We start from the raw sequence: 15,907 nt of genomic DNA, 5'->3' as shown, positions 1-15,907 counted from the left end.
TCCTTTCCTTGATGGCCAGAGATAGATAGCAGGGATGCCCTGGGCCCTCTAAAAGAGACAGAACTGGCTTTGCAGTACAAGAGACTTAAATGGCCCTCACAGGATTGCAGACCTTAACCTTGGCCTTATTCTCCAAGTGCAGCAACCAGATGTGCTAAGCAGCCCCAGTTTGATGCCTTGGTGTAGAAGTAGGAAGAGGCATCTAGTAGTTATATGCCTACATTGTGTTGGCAGGGGAGGTGTGCTGCACATCCTTGCACCCCTCACCAGTGCCCTACAGAAATGACATGTCCCCATTCTCAAAGCTGATCTTCTCCTTCTGGATCATAGTGAGTCCTACTTCTTATATTCTTTCTTTACCCAGTGATGAAAATCTTGGAAGTTTGGGTGTTTGTTATATGATAGTTATTTCCTCCTCCCCCTCCTCCTCCTTCCCTTCCCCTTTCTTTCCTCCCCCACCTCCCCTTCTCTTCCTCCCCTTCCTCCTCTTCTCCCTCCTCCATCTTCCCTCCTCCCCCATCTCCCCCTCTCCCTCTCCTAAGATGGGAAGGCTAATTCTTGAAGCTGTAGGCCTGAGGTCCTTGCTCCTTTTCCTCTCCCAACTCCCCTTCCTCTTCTCTCTCCCTCTCCACTCCCCCCCTCTTCTTTTTGTTCTTTTGTGGGATGGAGAGGATAATAGGTAGGGATCCACAAAGGCTATTAGACGGACTTACATGAGTGGCTCTCTCGAAGGCTTGTGGCTTTTCCAGAAGGCACAGGGGAGATGGAATTGTGTCACAGTTGTGTTGGCATGGCTGCAAGAGATCAGGCAAGCCAGTACACTTGAGTCGGAATGCTGCCGGTAAGGTCCTAGGTGGGCCCAGGAGGAAGCACTGCTCAGAGCTCTGTATTCTTGGGTTTAGAATCTCTTTGCACACGTTGAGTTCTCTTCAGCCTGTGAGAATTTGTAGACCATCTTGTAAACCAATTTGGATTATATGGGAGCAAGTGATTTGCTTTGCCTTAATGGGCCCAAATCCATCATGTAATTGTGTGACCCTTTGTTTAGGCCAGTAGCAGAAACCATGTATGAAATGGGACCCTGCAGCCTAACAGTGACAGATGGCCTGGTGTTCACACAGCACCAAGGTCTGCCACCTGTGACTCCAGAGCTGCCTGTAGGCCGATGGGTCTGCTGAACTGGCAAATGATGGGACAAACTCCACAGCCACTCTTGCAGGGTCTGCTGCCACCTGCTGAATGAGGGTGGCTAGGCTTTTGCATAAATGCACAGTGAGAAATCATACAACAGCATTAAAAATGTATTACAATTGACAATGTCAAATCTGCCAGCTTAGCACTGCTTTCTGCAGGGGTATTTTTTGAAGATATATATATATATATATATATATATATATATATATATATATATATATATATATATGTATATGTATATATATATATAAAATTAAATTTTAAAGAGATATATATTTTTTAAATTTAATGCAGTCTGAAAAAATATTTTATTTAATGCAATCTGTGAACAAACAATTTAAAATATTAAAATTTTGGTAGAAAACAAGCAGTGGAACTTATTCTGAATATCTGAGTTGGAGAATAAAGCTTGGATTTGCTATTTAGTCTGTATTTCTTACAAAGGGAGATTCAGTCTCTCTTGGGCCTTTTAAGCTGACGTTTTATATACTCTTATTTTAATGCATTAAATATTGATCTAATAAAATAACCAGGCATGCTATAAAACCATATGAATGTTCCCCAAATTTTGAAAATGCCCCAAGTTTTAAATTTCTCTGTTCATCTTTTGGGCTTTCAGTAAAGAATATCTCTTTGCACCTGAAAAATTCCTTGAGGGTTCTCTGTAGGCACCACAAAGGGAGCTAATGAAAAGCATGTCCACACCATCTGATAAGCCCAGCAGCTCGAGTGCTGGCAGGATTTCTGTTGTGCTCATCTGAAAACAGTATCTTGCTTTGTCCTTCCTCACTTTCTCCTTTAGTAGTAGTTTTACCTTTGTAAAAATTTTACCCAAGAGAAGACTTCAGAAGAGGTCATTCGTTCAGAAATTGGGAAGAAGGTTTGGGAGAGGTTAAGGGAGTGGTATTTTATTCAGAATGAGCTTGAGCAAAATAATGGCTACAGCTCATATTCCTGTCTTGACAGAAAGCGGACACTTCTCCATTTCACTATCTAAAGTTCTAAGGAATACTTGTAATGCTTATTGGAATTCTTGTTTCATCTTGGAACAGACCATCTTGATTATTCTGTTTTTCAAGTTTATTTTTTGCCCTGCTTATTTTTCTTTCCTTTTTCATTGCCCTCCTAACTCCTGCTTGTGTCTTGGCAATGTTTTTGCAAACCACAGTGACCATTAACTACGGTCACTGCTTACTTGTGTTAATATTACTTGGATTTGGAATGTTGGTTATTGACTTCCTATAAATTTGTATATATTTTATGTATTAAATGAGAGAAGAGACAAGATTTTTTATAGCACTCACCATGTGTTTTTGTCTCATGTCAGATACCTTCTGATAGAAAGTCAGGCCTGCTATGGCTGCCTCACTTTAAATTTTGACAGGGTGGATTGCCAGTTGGTCTGTTGAAGGGGAAGAGACCTAGAACGGTCTTTTGTGTTTTGAGGGCCATGTAAAATATGGCTTTTGTTTTGTGGGGACAACTTAGACTAATTATTTTATCTTTTTTGTTTTATTTTTTAATTGTTAGGAAGTCTGTATGCTTCAATTCAGACTATTTACATAACTGTTCAATAAATCACTTATTTGTTGTTGGTGGAAAGCAAAGAACTGAAAGAATCAATGCAGGCTCTTTTTGCCATCATACTTTCCTAGCTAAAGTGGATACTAAAATTTTTCTCACAGAGACCCTTCTTTCTTACAGCTTTCACTTTTGGAAGGCAAATAAGTGAAGAGAATTTGGCCATTTGACAAAAACAAACATCCTTTGCCCACTCACTTTTTCTACAGTCATTTATATTCTGAAACCCAGAGTCTTCATGGTGATTAAAATAAGGCAGTTTTTCATACTTGTCTTTCTAAACCCGAGCCATTTAAAAGCCAGTTTGGCTGCCAGGTCCCTGAGATGTGACTACAGTTTTGATAGGAGACTTGGCTTACCTTACAGTTACATTCTGGGTTATTCTCAGACATTGCAAGGCAGCCCACTTCCTCTGTTAAAGATGGAACATGTGGCTGGAGATATTGCTTGTGCAGGAGTACAGTGTTTATTGTTCCACAGCAATAAATAATAATAATATTTTGGAACACTATAGAGTTGGCAGGCTAGAACAGTGATTTCTCCAGCTTTTTTGTCTGTGATCCATAGTAAGAAATACATTTAACACCATGACCCACTTCATACATACAAATAAGTATATATAATTGAAAGAAAGTTTCACAAAACAGTATTTACCCGTACCACATATCTCTATTACATTTTATTTCATTTAAAAAATGCTGGTTGATTTCATAACCCAATTATGGGTTCTGGCACACATTTTGAAAAACACCATTCTAAAGGAATGCCCCAAACTTGTTTCATTCCTCACCTAGCTATGTGAAGTAGGGGAGGAAAGGAATAAATATGCAAGCGTAAAATAGCTGTCTGGCTCATCTTGACTTGCACGGTAGAGTGGAAAAAGGTAGAAAAGGGGTCAGAAAATTTGTATTCTAAGTCTGAACTTGGCTACTTACGAACCAGGTGGTCTTAATATGAAACCACAGTGTTTTAGAGTTGATAGAAGCTCTGGAAACCATCTCACACAGCCCTTTAAGAACATACTTTAAAGGATCATCCAGTTAAGTACTACTGAGAGACAGTTTAGCATTGGGTTAAAAGCAAGCCAGTGAACCAAATGTGTGTAACATACTTAGCACAAAGTAATCACCATATCCATATAAGTGTTAGCTCTTACTAGTACTGATATAAGAATTAGTATTCTCTGAGCCTTCAACTTCATCATAAACTAATAACTAAAGGGGAACTAATAACTGATGAAGAAAACAAATTTAAGGATATTTTGCTCCCCTCCTGGACTCCCATCCTTTTAGAGATAAAAGGAAATTTATCTTTATTTTCTAAATTTAGAAGTTTACTATTCCCTAAGTATTTCAGAAACAGTTGGTCTTTTGAGAGTTAGAGCTGAATTCTGCCTCTGCCTCTTCCTGGTCAGAAACTCTTGTCATGTTAGTTGAATGCTGAAATCTGTTTCTTACCTGTAAAATGGGATTGGCGGGGGAGGGAGGAGAATGGAGTGATCATGTCTACTCTTTCATATTGTTAAAAGTTTAGCAATAATGTCTTTGAATTGCTTGGAGCAATGCTGGCCCTTAATTGCTTCTCGAATGGGAGCTATTATATGTTACAGAAAGCTTGAAACCAAAACCCATTCAAGGAGTCAGTTAGAAGAGGGTCTGTTTCCAGGACTCTGGCAGAGAGGAGCGGTATACAGATGGTAAGTCAGGGGTAGTTATCTTACTTAGCAGGCCTGCAGATGTTTATGCAATGTTCTTTATTGAGTGGGCCAGCAGTAGAAGGGCTGGGTGGGAGCACTTGTTGGCAAAAAGAGGAGATATTAATGATGAGTGTCTCTGAGGGTCAGTTAGATGGCTGGCATCTCCAAGTAGGAAGTGAGCTGTTGGGCCTTCGCTTTGACCAGGAGTCTTCAGTGTGGCAGGGAGCCGCACCCAATGAGTGGGGGCACCTCCTAGTACACTGTTCACACCCCAGCTCACCTCTATAGAAAACCCATTTTCTGATAAACTATAAAAACATATCTCTGAGATGAGGGGCCTGAGAGGTGCCTCACAGGAGGAGCTGGAAGGAAAGGAAACACACACATGGAAAAGGGAAGTAGAAGAGATCCATGGGAAACTTGGGCTGAGGCAGGTATTTTCTTGCCCAACTTATTAGTTCTTTAATTTGTTGTTCTTCCTTAAGGTATATATTCTTTACAAGAAACTAACTGCCACTAGATGGCACACGGATCCCAGCACTATTCTGACTGTATATTATTTAAGATTCTTTTCAAAAGATAGGTCACTAATACGTTGTTTTTAAAAATAAAATATGATAGGAGGGGACTATTTTACATAGGTTACATAAGCAATAAATGATGAAAGAAGGAACAAAGGATGAAAAATTAAAATTCAAAATCTATATATTTTGTGGGCTTGGTTTGTGCTATAGAGAAAGCCCAGTTGTAGAGGTGCATAGTGGCTCATGATCTTTGTTCATATGTAGGTGATGTCTGTAATTTGATTCTCATGCACAAATGCTTCATTTAATTTATTAAGTGAGATTTTTGGAAGGTAGGTTTATAAAGAAGACAGTAATCTGCCCCCCAAAGCAGTGCCGTTTTTTCTTCTTTTTCTTTCTTAACCACTACTTGAAATTTCATTTCTTAGAAATTTCGAAATTGTGTTTCTTACAGAATGTTATGTTGCTTTTAAACAAATGTGTCTGATTATTGCTTTGCATTTGTGTTTGAATTGTGTTTATGTGTATATGGGTTATACGCAGACATGGATGCAGTTAAAAGAATGGGATGGGCTGGTCACTGGGACGAGCAGAGAAGCCCAGAGAGGGGGTGGGGCACTTGGCACACTCCTTGCCACCCCAGCCAAAAAGAAAAAAATGAGACCAGGCCTTGTCAGGCAGTGGTTATTACCACCACTCTGGCCATCAGCAGCAGCCATGAAAGGGTGCAGCAAAGCACAATCTATGCCCCTTTGTTCAGGAACAGCAGTCAAAGATAAAAGTTCTGTAGCTTTGTTTATAAACTGTGACACTGTAAACTGCCTTTAGCTTTAGCCACTGAAGACCCGCTCAGAAAAAGGGAAATCATAATAAAGATTTGTTGACTTGATGTAATCATTTGCCGCGAAGGGTATGAACAAGGTCCATTAAAATCCTTCCCATGTTTTCGTGTCTGGCTCCCTTGCAATGGCCAGAAACAGACACGTGGTGAGAAGCTGCTCCCTTCTGATTGGATTACGTGGGGTCCTAGCTTTATGTGCTCTGGTTTATTGAGGCCATTATTTTAGAAGCAAGTGGCCAATGCTTCCCTCCACCCCCGCGCCCCCACCACCGAATATCAGTAGAGGTGTTTGGAGCAGCCTCTGTGTTGTGTCCTCAGAGCTGCCTGAGAGCTGCCTCAGGGACTGCCCTGGAGGAGCCGATGAGGGAACTGTTCCCTGAGCTGCTGGCCATTGTCTCTGTCCATTCCAGTGCACTGCCCAGGTTGGGATGTAACAACAGATGTGGAGAATCCTGTGAAGATTAGTAATATTTAAATATATGTCCCCACTCTTATCCAGCCCCCTACCCCTGTTTTGTTTTGTTTTGTTTTGTTTTAAGAATCACAGCCTTATATCTGCGACTGTTTGAACAAAATATACTTAAATATTACAATTGTTGAAATATAAATAAGTGATCAATAAATTAATCAATTAACCATGAAAGTAAGCTTTCAAGAAAACTGTCAGATGTTTTAAAATTTAGCATGTCACTTTAAAAACTTTAGCTTAGGGGCTTCCCTGGTGGCGCAGTGGTTGAGAGTCCGCCTGCCGATGCAGGGGACACGGGTTCGTGCCCCGGTCCAGGAGGATCCCACATGCCGCGGAGCGGCTGGGCCCGTGAGCCATGGCCGCTGGGCCTGCGCGTCCGGAGCCTGTGCTCCGCAATGGGAGAGGCCACAACAGTGAGAGGCCCGCGTACTGCAAAAAACCAAACAAACAAAACAAAATAAAAACTTTAGCTTAATTCTACTTTGTATTATATTCCCCCAAAGAGTTCCTGAAAGAAAAAGAGCAAAAACATGATTCTGAAAAAACAGATGATTTGGGACATGTATAAATACACCCATAGTGTGCTTGACACGCATGTACCTTGCATTCCATAGTGTAGGTGGATCTAATGTATAGGGTGACTCAGAATCTTTCATATTACAACCAAGAGTTTGATCTCTACTTATTAGTTAATGGATCATCTTCCTTTCCTACTTGGCCCCCACATCCCAGGCTGTGGGGAGAAAGCTTCACCCCTGTGTGAATGGCAAGGCATCAGCATGGAAGCCCACTCTGTCTGCATCTGTCCCTTGTCCTCCTCCCCAGGATCTCAGGTTGAGCAATGAGGACAATGAATAGCAACTAGGAAGTCACCCTGGGCATCTTTCTTTAATGTCGCCAACAGATCTAGATCTAATCAACACTAATGCTAGAGCTACATGTATTGAGCCTTGGGCCAAGCGCTTGATTACATTGTCTCATTTAATATTCATTTTACATATGAATAAACTAAGGTTTAGAGAATCTGGGTGACTTGTCTAAAATCGTCACCCATGCAAGTAGTAAATGGGGGACCATGATGTAAAACTAGGTCTGTTGTGTTATCATGAAGTTGCATTTTGCAGACATTTAACCCTGTGTGTATTAAACCAGCCTTGTGGGCCAGTTCCTCTTCACCCCACCTATATTAAATAAGCAGCAGGTGTCATCAGGCCTGAAATAGGCAGTGCACGTAGCACAACCCCAGAAGAAAAGCATAAATAAATAATTTTTCGGGTATCCCAGCCATTGACAAACAAGTGAAAAACACCCAAACAAAGGGATGGCTGATGCCTTCCTCAGTGTTAGGAAGAAATTGAAGAATTAACTGAAAACAACAGAGAAATATAGACCAAGGAACAGTTACCCGCACTGTGACTGGCTGCATAGCCAAAGGTGTGTCTATAATATGGGCCATATTCAACTTGAGAGAGTTTTGTGAGGGTGAAGGTAGGCAGGGTAGCAGTTATCCTTACGGGTGTTTTCTTCTTTTTCCTACAGTGTGTTTTTGATTATTTGAAGGTTAATTTTGTTAATTTTAACCTAAAATGTGTAATTTCTCTCCTCCTTCCTAGGGCTTCCTAAAGAATGAAAAGGACAATGCCCTGCTGTCTGCCATCGAAGAGTCCCGGAAGAGGGTAAGAAATGAACCCAAATGTATATGTATACTGTTGTGAGAGCGGCAGTGTATACTGGGGCGTGGAGGTTCTAGAAACTGGATTCTGTGTTCCAGGCCCAGCTCTCTTGATAGTTCACCAGAGGGAGTTCTACAGGAACCATTTTTGAGGAAAATACCATGCTCGTAACTCTACGTGTATTTAGTGACTGCATCTGAAACACTGGGCTGGTCAGTTAATTATTAAGTTAATCATAAAATGGAAGGGCCAGACAATTCTTTGGTTTCATTGTTACAGTATAAATGGTATTTTGGTTTCTACTGAATCAGCAGTTCAGAAAAGCAATTATGATATTGATAATTTTCCTCAATTTCTTTTCCTTTTATCACACAATTTGACTTTCTACACCACCTTTTAAATTAACAATTTCTCCAAGCTCTTTGAAACAAACAAACAAACAAACACACATCTTGATATTTGAGAGGATAGTAAATAAGTCAGCCAGAACAGCCATTATATGTGTAGCAATATTTCGCAACAAGCATTCCCTCAAGATAGTCAAAGATCATTTACTTTACTAACATGAGTTATCTCCATTTGTTTGACAAGGACTAAAAGATCAAAACCTTTAGAATACATTCCATTATGGAGTAAGATTTTCAGGCCCCGGGGGTCTTTTGGGGAGGGAGGGAGGAGGAAGGTTAGTGGTCATGTGGAGTTGGTTCTAAAAATGCAGCTTTTCCCAGGAAGGAGGCTAGAGGGTTCACATTAGTCTGGAAGCAGTAGCTGTCTCTGCAAGGGAGTAGGGGTGAAGGGAATCTCTGTTTTGCTGTTTACTTATGTAAGCCTTAGATCAAGTGAAATGTATTTGTGTATTATTTAAGTGGTTCCAAAAATAAGAAAGTAAAAAAAAAAAAAAATGCTGCTTCTCAGTGTGCTTTATTAGAATACTCCATACAGGTGGAAGTGTCTAAGTAGGGCTGATATGAGTGGGATAGGGTCTCAGGGGGGCTTGCCAGCTCTAATTTATAAGAATATGTTTCAGAGACATTATTTAAATGACTGATATGTTTAATTATCAGAGTAAAATTCCCTAAAATTTAATTAATTATATTTTTGGCAATAGTAGTTATTCCTAGAAATAGAGAAATTCACTTGATCCAGATTTGAAAATATTTTTTTTAAGGTTTTTTTTGGTTCACACTTGGAGTGAGTTAGTCACCAACATTGATTCTCCTGCTGTAAAGGACTGATGAAATTAAATTAGGATTGTCGAATGCCACCGAGCCTTATTAATCCATTTACCCTGCGGAATGTGTTTCTGAAATTGGCAGTCTCTGAACGTTGTGCCATATTGAGACTAAATGTGCAGCCAGCCAAAACATTTAAGTGACATACCACAGTGCAAAATGTGTGCATATGTGTTTGTGAGGGAGATGTTCCGGTGTTGGGAGCTGGCCCTGGGGGGGAACCTTTCACCTGTCTGGACACCAGAGGCTGCTGCTGAACAAGAATCATTTTCAAACAAAAAGGTGAGCAGCTTTTTGGCATTATTGGTGGTAATTTCACGTTTGAATAACTTGGCAATATGCTGCTGAAATGCCAAGAAAACAAGCTACAAAACCACAAATGTGTACTATCTTTTCCCATTTGGTGCATCCCAGCAAAAACAGAACAACATTATCAGAACATATGTAGAGTTTCTAAACGCCAGCAACAGCTCAATAATAAGTGGGTGTGAAGTCAAAGCAGGTTGCCCTCTTCCCTTTATGAAAATGGGGTTCGAGTGCTCCCCACCTGTTCTTAATTCAGTTGCCCAGTTCTTTCCCTGCCTTCCTTTCTTAACTATGTTCAAAGAGATATAGTTCCCCACATAACTTGAAAGATTCGGATTTAATTTTTTTTTTTAATATATCTGAGGTCTGCCTGTCTTGACAATGACAATCTTATTATTATTATTATTTTTTGATTGCACTGGGTCTTAGTTGTGTTATGCAAACTCTTAGTTGCAGCATGCCTGTGGGATCTAGTTCCCTGACCAGGGATCAAACCGGGACCCCCTGAATTGGGAGCACAGAGTCTTAACCACTGCGCCACCAGGGAAGTCCCCGGATTTAATTTATAATAGTTTCTCCACTGCTTTGTCATTTTCTGTGGTTTGTCTTTCCTTATCCCTGCTATTCCTGTCTCTCACCTTGTCTCAGACCCTCACTGTCCTCCTTTTCTCTTAGTTCTTAGCTCTTTTGAGTAGCTCTGTTGATTCTCTCTCATTAGCTCCTCTAGTTGACATTCTTCTTTGCACCTGATCTGGTGGTTCAGATGTGGGTCTAAAGGGAATAGACTGGAAGAGGGCAGATGGGTGGCTGATCATCCCTGATTAGCCCACAAATTGGATGTTCCATTATCTCTGATGTAATTAAGATAAGCTGGGGTGGCATGGTGATGGGAAGAGAATTTTAATGTTGGGCCATTTATTTTTATTTGAAGCTCCTTATCACATTAATGATGAATGGAACGACAGTGCTGTTTGTTCAGGTTGTGGAGCTGTTTCTAAATGAGTAGCCTGGCATATTTCTCAGATACATCTGAGGATTTGAGCCCAGAAAGCTGCCAGTTTTCAGAGTATTTCCTGTGTTCTTGAAGCAGGAGCTCTTGGCACACAGGTGGGCAGCTTGATTAACAGGGGGATGGTTAATTCCCACTGTTGTCGCCCTGACCCTTACGTGATGCTGGAAGTCTGCCCCTGCCATCCTCATCAACAGTGTCTCTGAGACAGATTGTGTTTTCTTCAATTGCCTTTAGTGCTCTGCTATTCTTTATCAGCCAGAGGACTTACCCTTAAGAAAAATTCTTGTGACACTGTGGTGTCCTGGGTCAGTGGCAGCGCTTAGTCAGTGCCTCACTTCCTATTACAAGTTTGCAAAGCTGTATGGTATGCCAGCCCTCCACCTCCTTATTTCAACCCTCCCTGGTCCTCCTGCCCCATGGCCCTCTTATTTTCCCTTTCTGGGACAGGTTCAAGGTTAAGGAGGTGGATGCCCACTAAATGGAAGAGTTTTAGAAGAAATGTGGTTCAACATGTGCACTATTTCTGGATAGCTTCTAGGGAAACTACCTCTTCCCCTCACCTCTACCCCACCTCTCTATTCCAGCATACTTTTCTCTGTTCAAAATGCATAGCTTTCATGTTTAAGGTCACTAATGTAGCAAGAGACAATGATTTTTCTCTGGGTATTTTTTTCAATCCAGGCAACTTGGAGTGGTCCATTCTGCCTGACCTTCAGTGGGAAGAAAACCAGATGAAAGACTGTTTTTAAAGCTTTTGATAGCCATTTCTTTTTTTGTCTTTACAATACATATTAGAAAAGAGATCCATTGATAGATGGACCAAATCAAATTTGCAAGATGTGCCAACCTTCTTCCTAATCATTTTTGTGGGTTTCTGTTCTCTTTTTCACATTTTAATAAATATTGGTCCACACTCAAACATCCCATTTGTAGAAAGAGTATATGATTTTTCTGATAGTTTCCCAGAGCTCATATATATGAATATTATCAGTATAAATTATCTGCATTGCCAAAATAAAGCAGGCATTACTAATACTCATTCTCTTGGTGCTGCCTAATTAGATGCCAATCTGATTGTAAATGAAATGGCTTTTTGAGAAGTGGGCTTAAGCTGATGGGAAACCTGGTCTGCCAATTGAAGAATAATAGGCTAAGAATGGTTGTGATTCAGTATGTCTCTATAAGTTGCTTTAATCTCCTCCTCAGAGGGGTTTTGGTTTTGCTTTTGTTTGGGTTTTTTTTTTTCCTTTTCTTGTTTTTTTGGTGTGTGTGTGTGTGTGTGTGTGTGTGTGTGTGTTTTCTGCCTTCTTCCCTTCCTCTTTTCTTTAACCACTCTCCTAGATTTTTTTTTTTTTAGTTTTATTTTACTTTTGGCTGTGTTAGGTCTTTGTTGCTGCGTGCAACGGAGGGCTTTCTCTAGTTGTGGTGAGCGGGGCTACTCTTCGTTGCGGTGCACGGGCTTCTCACTGCAGTGGCTTCTCTTGTTATGGAGCACGGGCTCTAGGCACATGGGCTTCAGTAGTTGTGGCTCGCAGGCTCTAGAGTACAGGCTCAGTAGTTGTGGTGCACAGGCTTAGTTGCTCCTAGGCATGGGAGATCTTCCCGGACCAGCGCTTGAACCCATATCCCCTGCATTGGCAGGCAGATCCCTAACCACTGCGCCATCAGGGAAGCCCCCCTTCCTCTTTTCTTTGTTTTCCTTCTTTCTCTTTTTTCTTTTCCTTCTGAGTGCCTTTGTTTTGGCAACCTGCTGTGTCACCAGCAGATAGAAGTGAGGTTTGCCAGACATTTCAGTAGTGACTTTGAGAAGACTGATAGGAAACCTAATTGCAAAAGGCTCTGTTTTTTCTTTTACTGATTTGCTTCCTCATATGAAAATATTACTGTTTCTTAAAAAAATAGACACTGGGAGAATCTTACTTTTTGTCTTATCTTAGAGGCTCGTTAAATCTTAAGATACCATTGACTTTATAATCCGTCATTATTTTATGTACTACAAAGAAAAAGTACTTCAATTTAAGCTTTTGACATGCTATCAATTGTAATATGTAGCCTAATTTCAGAGGTTTTAAGAAGATATTTATCTTAATAAGCACATGAAAAGATGTTCAGCATCACTACTTATTAGAGAAATGCAAATCAAAACCATGAGTTATCACCTCACACCATTAGCATGGCTGCAATCAAAAAAACCCAGAAAATAGTGAGTATTGGAGAGGATGTAGAGAAATTGGAACCTTTGTGCACTGTTGATGAGAATGAAAAATGGTACAGCCTCTTTGGAAACATTATGCAATCGCTCAAAAAATTAAACATAGTATGACCATCTGATCCAGCAATTCCATTTCTGGGTATGTAGCCCAAAGAATTGAAAGCAGGAATTTGAAGAGATATTTGTACACCCATGTTCACAGTAGCACGATTCACAATTACCAAAAATTGGAAGCAACTCAAGTGTCCATGGATAGATGAATGGATAAACAAAATGTGGTGTGTACATATGGTGGAGTATTATTCAGCCTTAAAAAGGAACGAGACTGTATATGCTATAACATGGATGAATCTTGAGGACATTTTGCTAAGTGAAATAAGCCAGACATAAGAAGACAAATACTGTATGATTGCACTTCCCATGAGGTACCTAGAAGTGGTCAAAATCATAGAGACAGAAGTAGAATGGTGGTTGCCTGTGATTGGGGGAGGGTGGGAATGAAGATATTGTTTAATGGGTGCAGAATTTCATTTTTGCACAATGAAAAGAGTTCTGGAGATGTATGGTGGTGATGTTTGCACAGCCGTGTGAATGAACTTAATACCACTGAACTGTACACTTAAAAAGGGTTAACATGGTAAGTTTTATTGTTAAGTGCATTTTGCCACAATTAAGAAAAATTTAATGTGTTAGACTTGATGAAATAGGGCATGTTGCAAACAGTTGTCAGTAAATTCTTTAAGGATAATTTAAAATAGATTGCTTTTGCTCCACTTATAGAAAGATGGCAGATCTGGAGGGCTTTGAATTTCTGTTGCGCTTCAAGGGAAACCGTGTTCTTTGTCTTCTCATTTGGGTCATCTCTCTCCGCTCCTCTCCAACAGACCTTTGGCATGGCTGAGGAGTACCATCGAGAGTCAATGCTGGTTGAGTGGGAGCAAGTGAAACAGCGGATTCTCCACACCCTGCTGGCATCGGGAGAAGATGCCCTTGACTTTACTCAAGAAAGCGAGGTGGGTTGAGTCCAGCAGGTAAACCACGATGACAAGCAAGAGAATGCTTGTCTGCTTGACTACTGACAGTCCTAGCACGGTTGATCACTGTCTCCTCCTTGAAACCCTCTTTTCATTGCCTTCCAGATGCCCGCATTTGCCTGGATTTCCTCCAACATGTCTGGCTGCTTCTGCTCAGCCTCTTTTGCTGAATTTTCCTCAAATTCCTTGACTCCTAGGTGTTTGTGTGTCCCAGGACTCGGTCCTTGACCTGTTCTTGTTTCTTCCTCAGTCACTGCCCCGTTGATCTCATCTGGGCTTGTGGTATTAAATACCATCTATGTACTTGAAGACTTAAATTTACATCACAGCCCCAAACACACCCAGACTCATTTTTCTAGTGGCCTTCTTGGCTGTACTCAGATGTCTCAGAGCCATCAAGCTAAACATGTTTAGAATTGAGTCATGGTAGCAACTGCCCTCAACTCCCTCCTGGCATCAACCTTCTTTTCTCACAGAGTTTATCCTCTTTATAAAGGGCAGTTGCAGTTTTTCACTTGCTCAGATCAAACACCTCAGATTGATTTTTGTCCTCCCTTTCTCTCACCTAGACTCTCTTACGTGTTGGCAAATTTACTTCACCCTGCTCTCAAAATATACCCAGAATCCAACCACTTCTTACCACCTCTGCTGTGAGCACTCTGGTCCAAGTCACCATCATTTCTTGTTCACATTATTGGACTAACCTCCTAACTGGTTTTTCCATTATCTATTGCTATGTAACCAATCACTCCAAACCGTAGTGGCTGAAAACAATCATTTAGCTTAGCTGCGTTTACCAGAAATAGTTCAGGGTCTCTTGAGGCTGTGGTCAAGATGTTGGCTGAGGCAACACTCATTGCAGGGCTAAACTCGGGGAGGATCCACTCCCAGGCTCACTCACATGCCTCTTGGCAAGCCTCAGGTCCCCTCTGGCTCTTGGCTAGGGACGTCAGTTCCTTGTCATGTGGGTCTCTCTTGTGTTGCTCACAGCATGGTAGTTTGCTTCCCCTGGAGCAAGAGTGAGGGATCCAAGGAAGAGCTAAAGGGCCCCCAAGACAGAAACCACGATCTTTCCGTGACTTAATCTTGAAAGTAATATCCTGTCGCTTTGCTTTGATCAAGGTAAGTCACTAAATTTAGCCTGTGCTCAAGGAGAGAGGATTAAACGAGGGCTCAGATCCCAGGAAGTGGGGATTATTGGGAGCCATCTTAGAGGTTGTCAGCCACACTGGTCTCCCTGCTTTTGCCCTTGTACAGTCTTTTCAACACAACAGCCAGAGTGACACTATTAAGACACAGGCTAGATCGTGTCACTCCTCCGTTCGGGATCCTCCAGTGACACCCCTCTCACTTGGAGTGAAAGCCAGAGTCTTTACCATGACCTCTAAGTCCCTACCTGACCTGGTCTTGTTGCCTCTCGCAGCTCAAGTTTTTCTGCTCTCCCTGTTGCTCTTGCTGCTCCAGCCAAAGAAGCTCATTGCAGGTTCCTTGAACGAACCGGGTAGGCTTGCTCCTGCCTCAGGTCCTCTGGGCTTCCTGTTGCTTGTGCCTAGAAGGCTCTTCCCCCAAATAACTGCATGGCTGTCTCCCTCACTTTCTTCACATATTACCCAGTGCCATCTCAGTGAGGCCTTCCAGGGCCTTGATATCTGAAATCCAAACCAACCTTTCCCCATTCAGCACTTTCTATATCCCCTTTTCTTGCTATATTTTTCTTTTTTTTTTTTTTTTTTTTTTGCGGTATGCGGGCCTCTCACTGCTGCGGCCTCTCCCGTTGCGGAGCACAGGCTCCACATGCGCAGGCTCAGCAGCCATGGCTCATGGGCCCAGCCGCTTCGCGGCATGTGGGACCTTCCCGGACCGGGGCACGAACCCGTGTCCCCTGCATCGGCAGGCGGACTCTCAACCACTGCGCCACCAGGGAAGCCCTATATTTTTCTTTTTAGCACTTCTTCACTTTAAACCATTGTATGTGTTTTATGTCTTTATATTGCTTACTGTCTGTTTCTCACAGTAGAATGTAAGCTCCATGAAGGTAAGGATTTTTGTTTGTTGTGTTTACTCATATCTCCAGTGCCTAGAAGAGTCCCTGGAACATATTAGATGCTCTAGAAATATTTGTTGAATAAATCA

General features: G+C 41.5%; 1 protein-coding gene across 6 annotated transcripts in view; it reads left to right on the top strand.

Moving 5' to 3' along the window:
- Positions 1-15,907, top strand: part of NUP93 (nucleoporin 93) — a 107,866-nt gene that overhangs the window by 60,417 nt on the left and 31,542 nt on the right. For 5 of the 6 annotated variants that reach the window (XM_029204080.1, XM_029204070.1, XM_029204083.1 and 2 more), the window contains 2 exons: positions 7,919-7,981; positions 13,625-13,753. In XM_029204080.1, coding sequence (XP_029059913.1) covers positions 7,919-7,981; positions 13,625-13,753 — 192 coding nt within the window. Of the gene's footprint in view, positions 1-4,451; positions 4,472-7,918; positions 7,982-13,624; positions 13,754-15,907 lie in introns of those variants that run through there. The other variant, XM_029204082.1, reaches the window with a different exon arrangement.

The sequence above is a fragment of the Monodon monoceros genome, unplaced genomic scaffold (assembly GCF_005190385.1).
Source record: "Monodon monoceros isolate NGI ecotype Baffin Bay Population unplaced genomic scaffold, NGI_Narwhal_1 Super_Scaffold_10, whole genome shotgun sequence".
In the NCBI taxonomy this organism is placed as follows: Eukaryota; Metazoa; Chordata; class Mammalia; order Artiodactyla; family Monodontidae; genus Monodon; species Monodon monoceros.
Note: the sequence above shows the minus strand (reverse complement) of the source record. Positions and strands in the feature narration are given on the sequence as shown.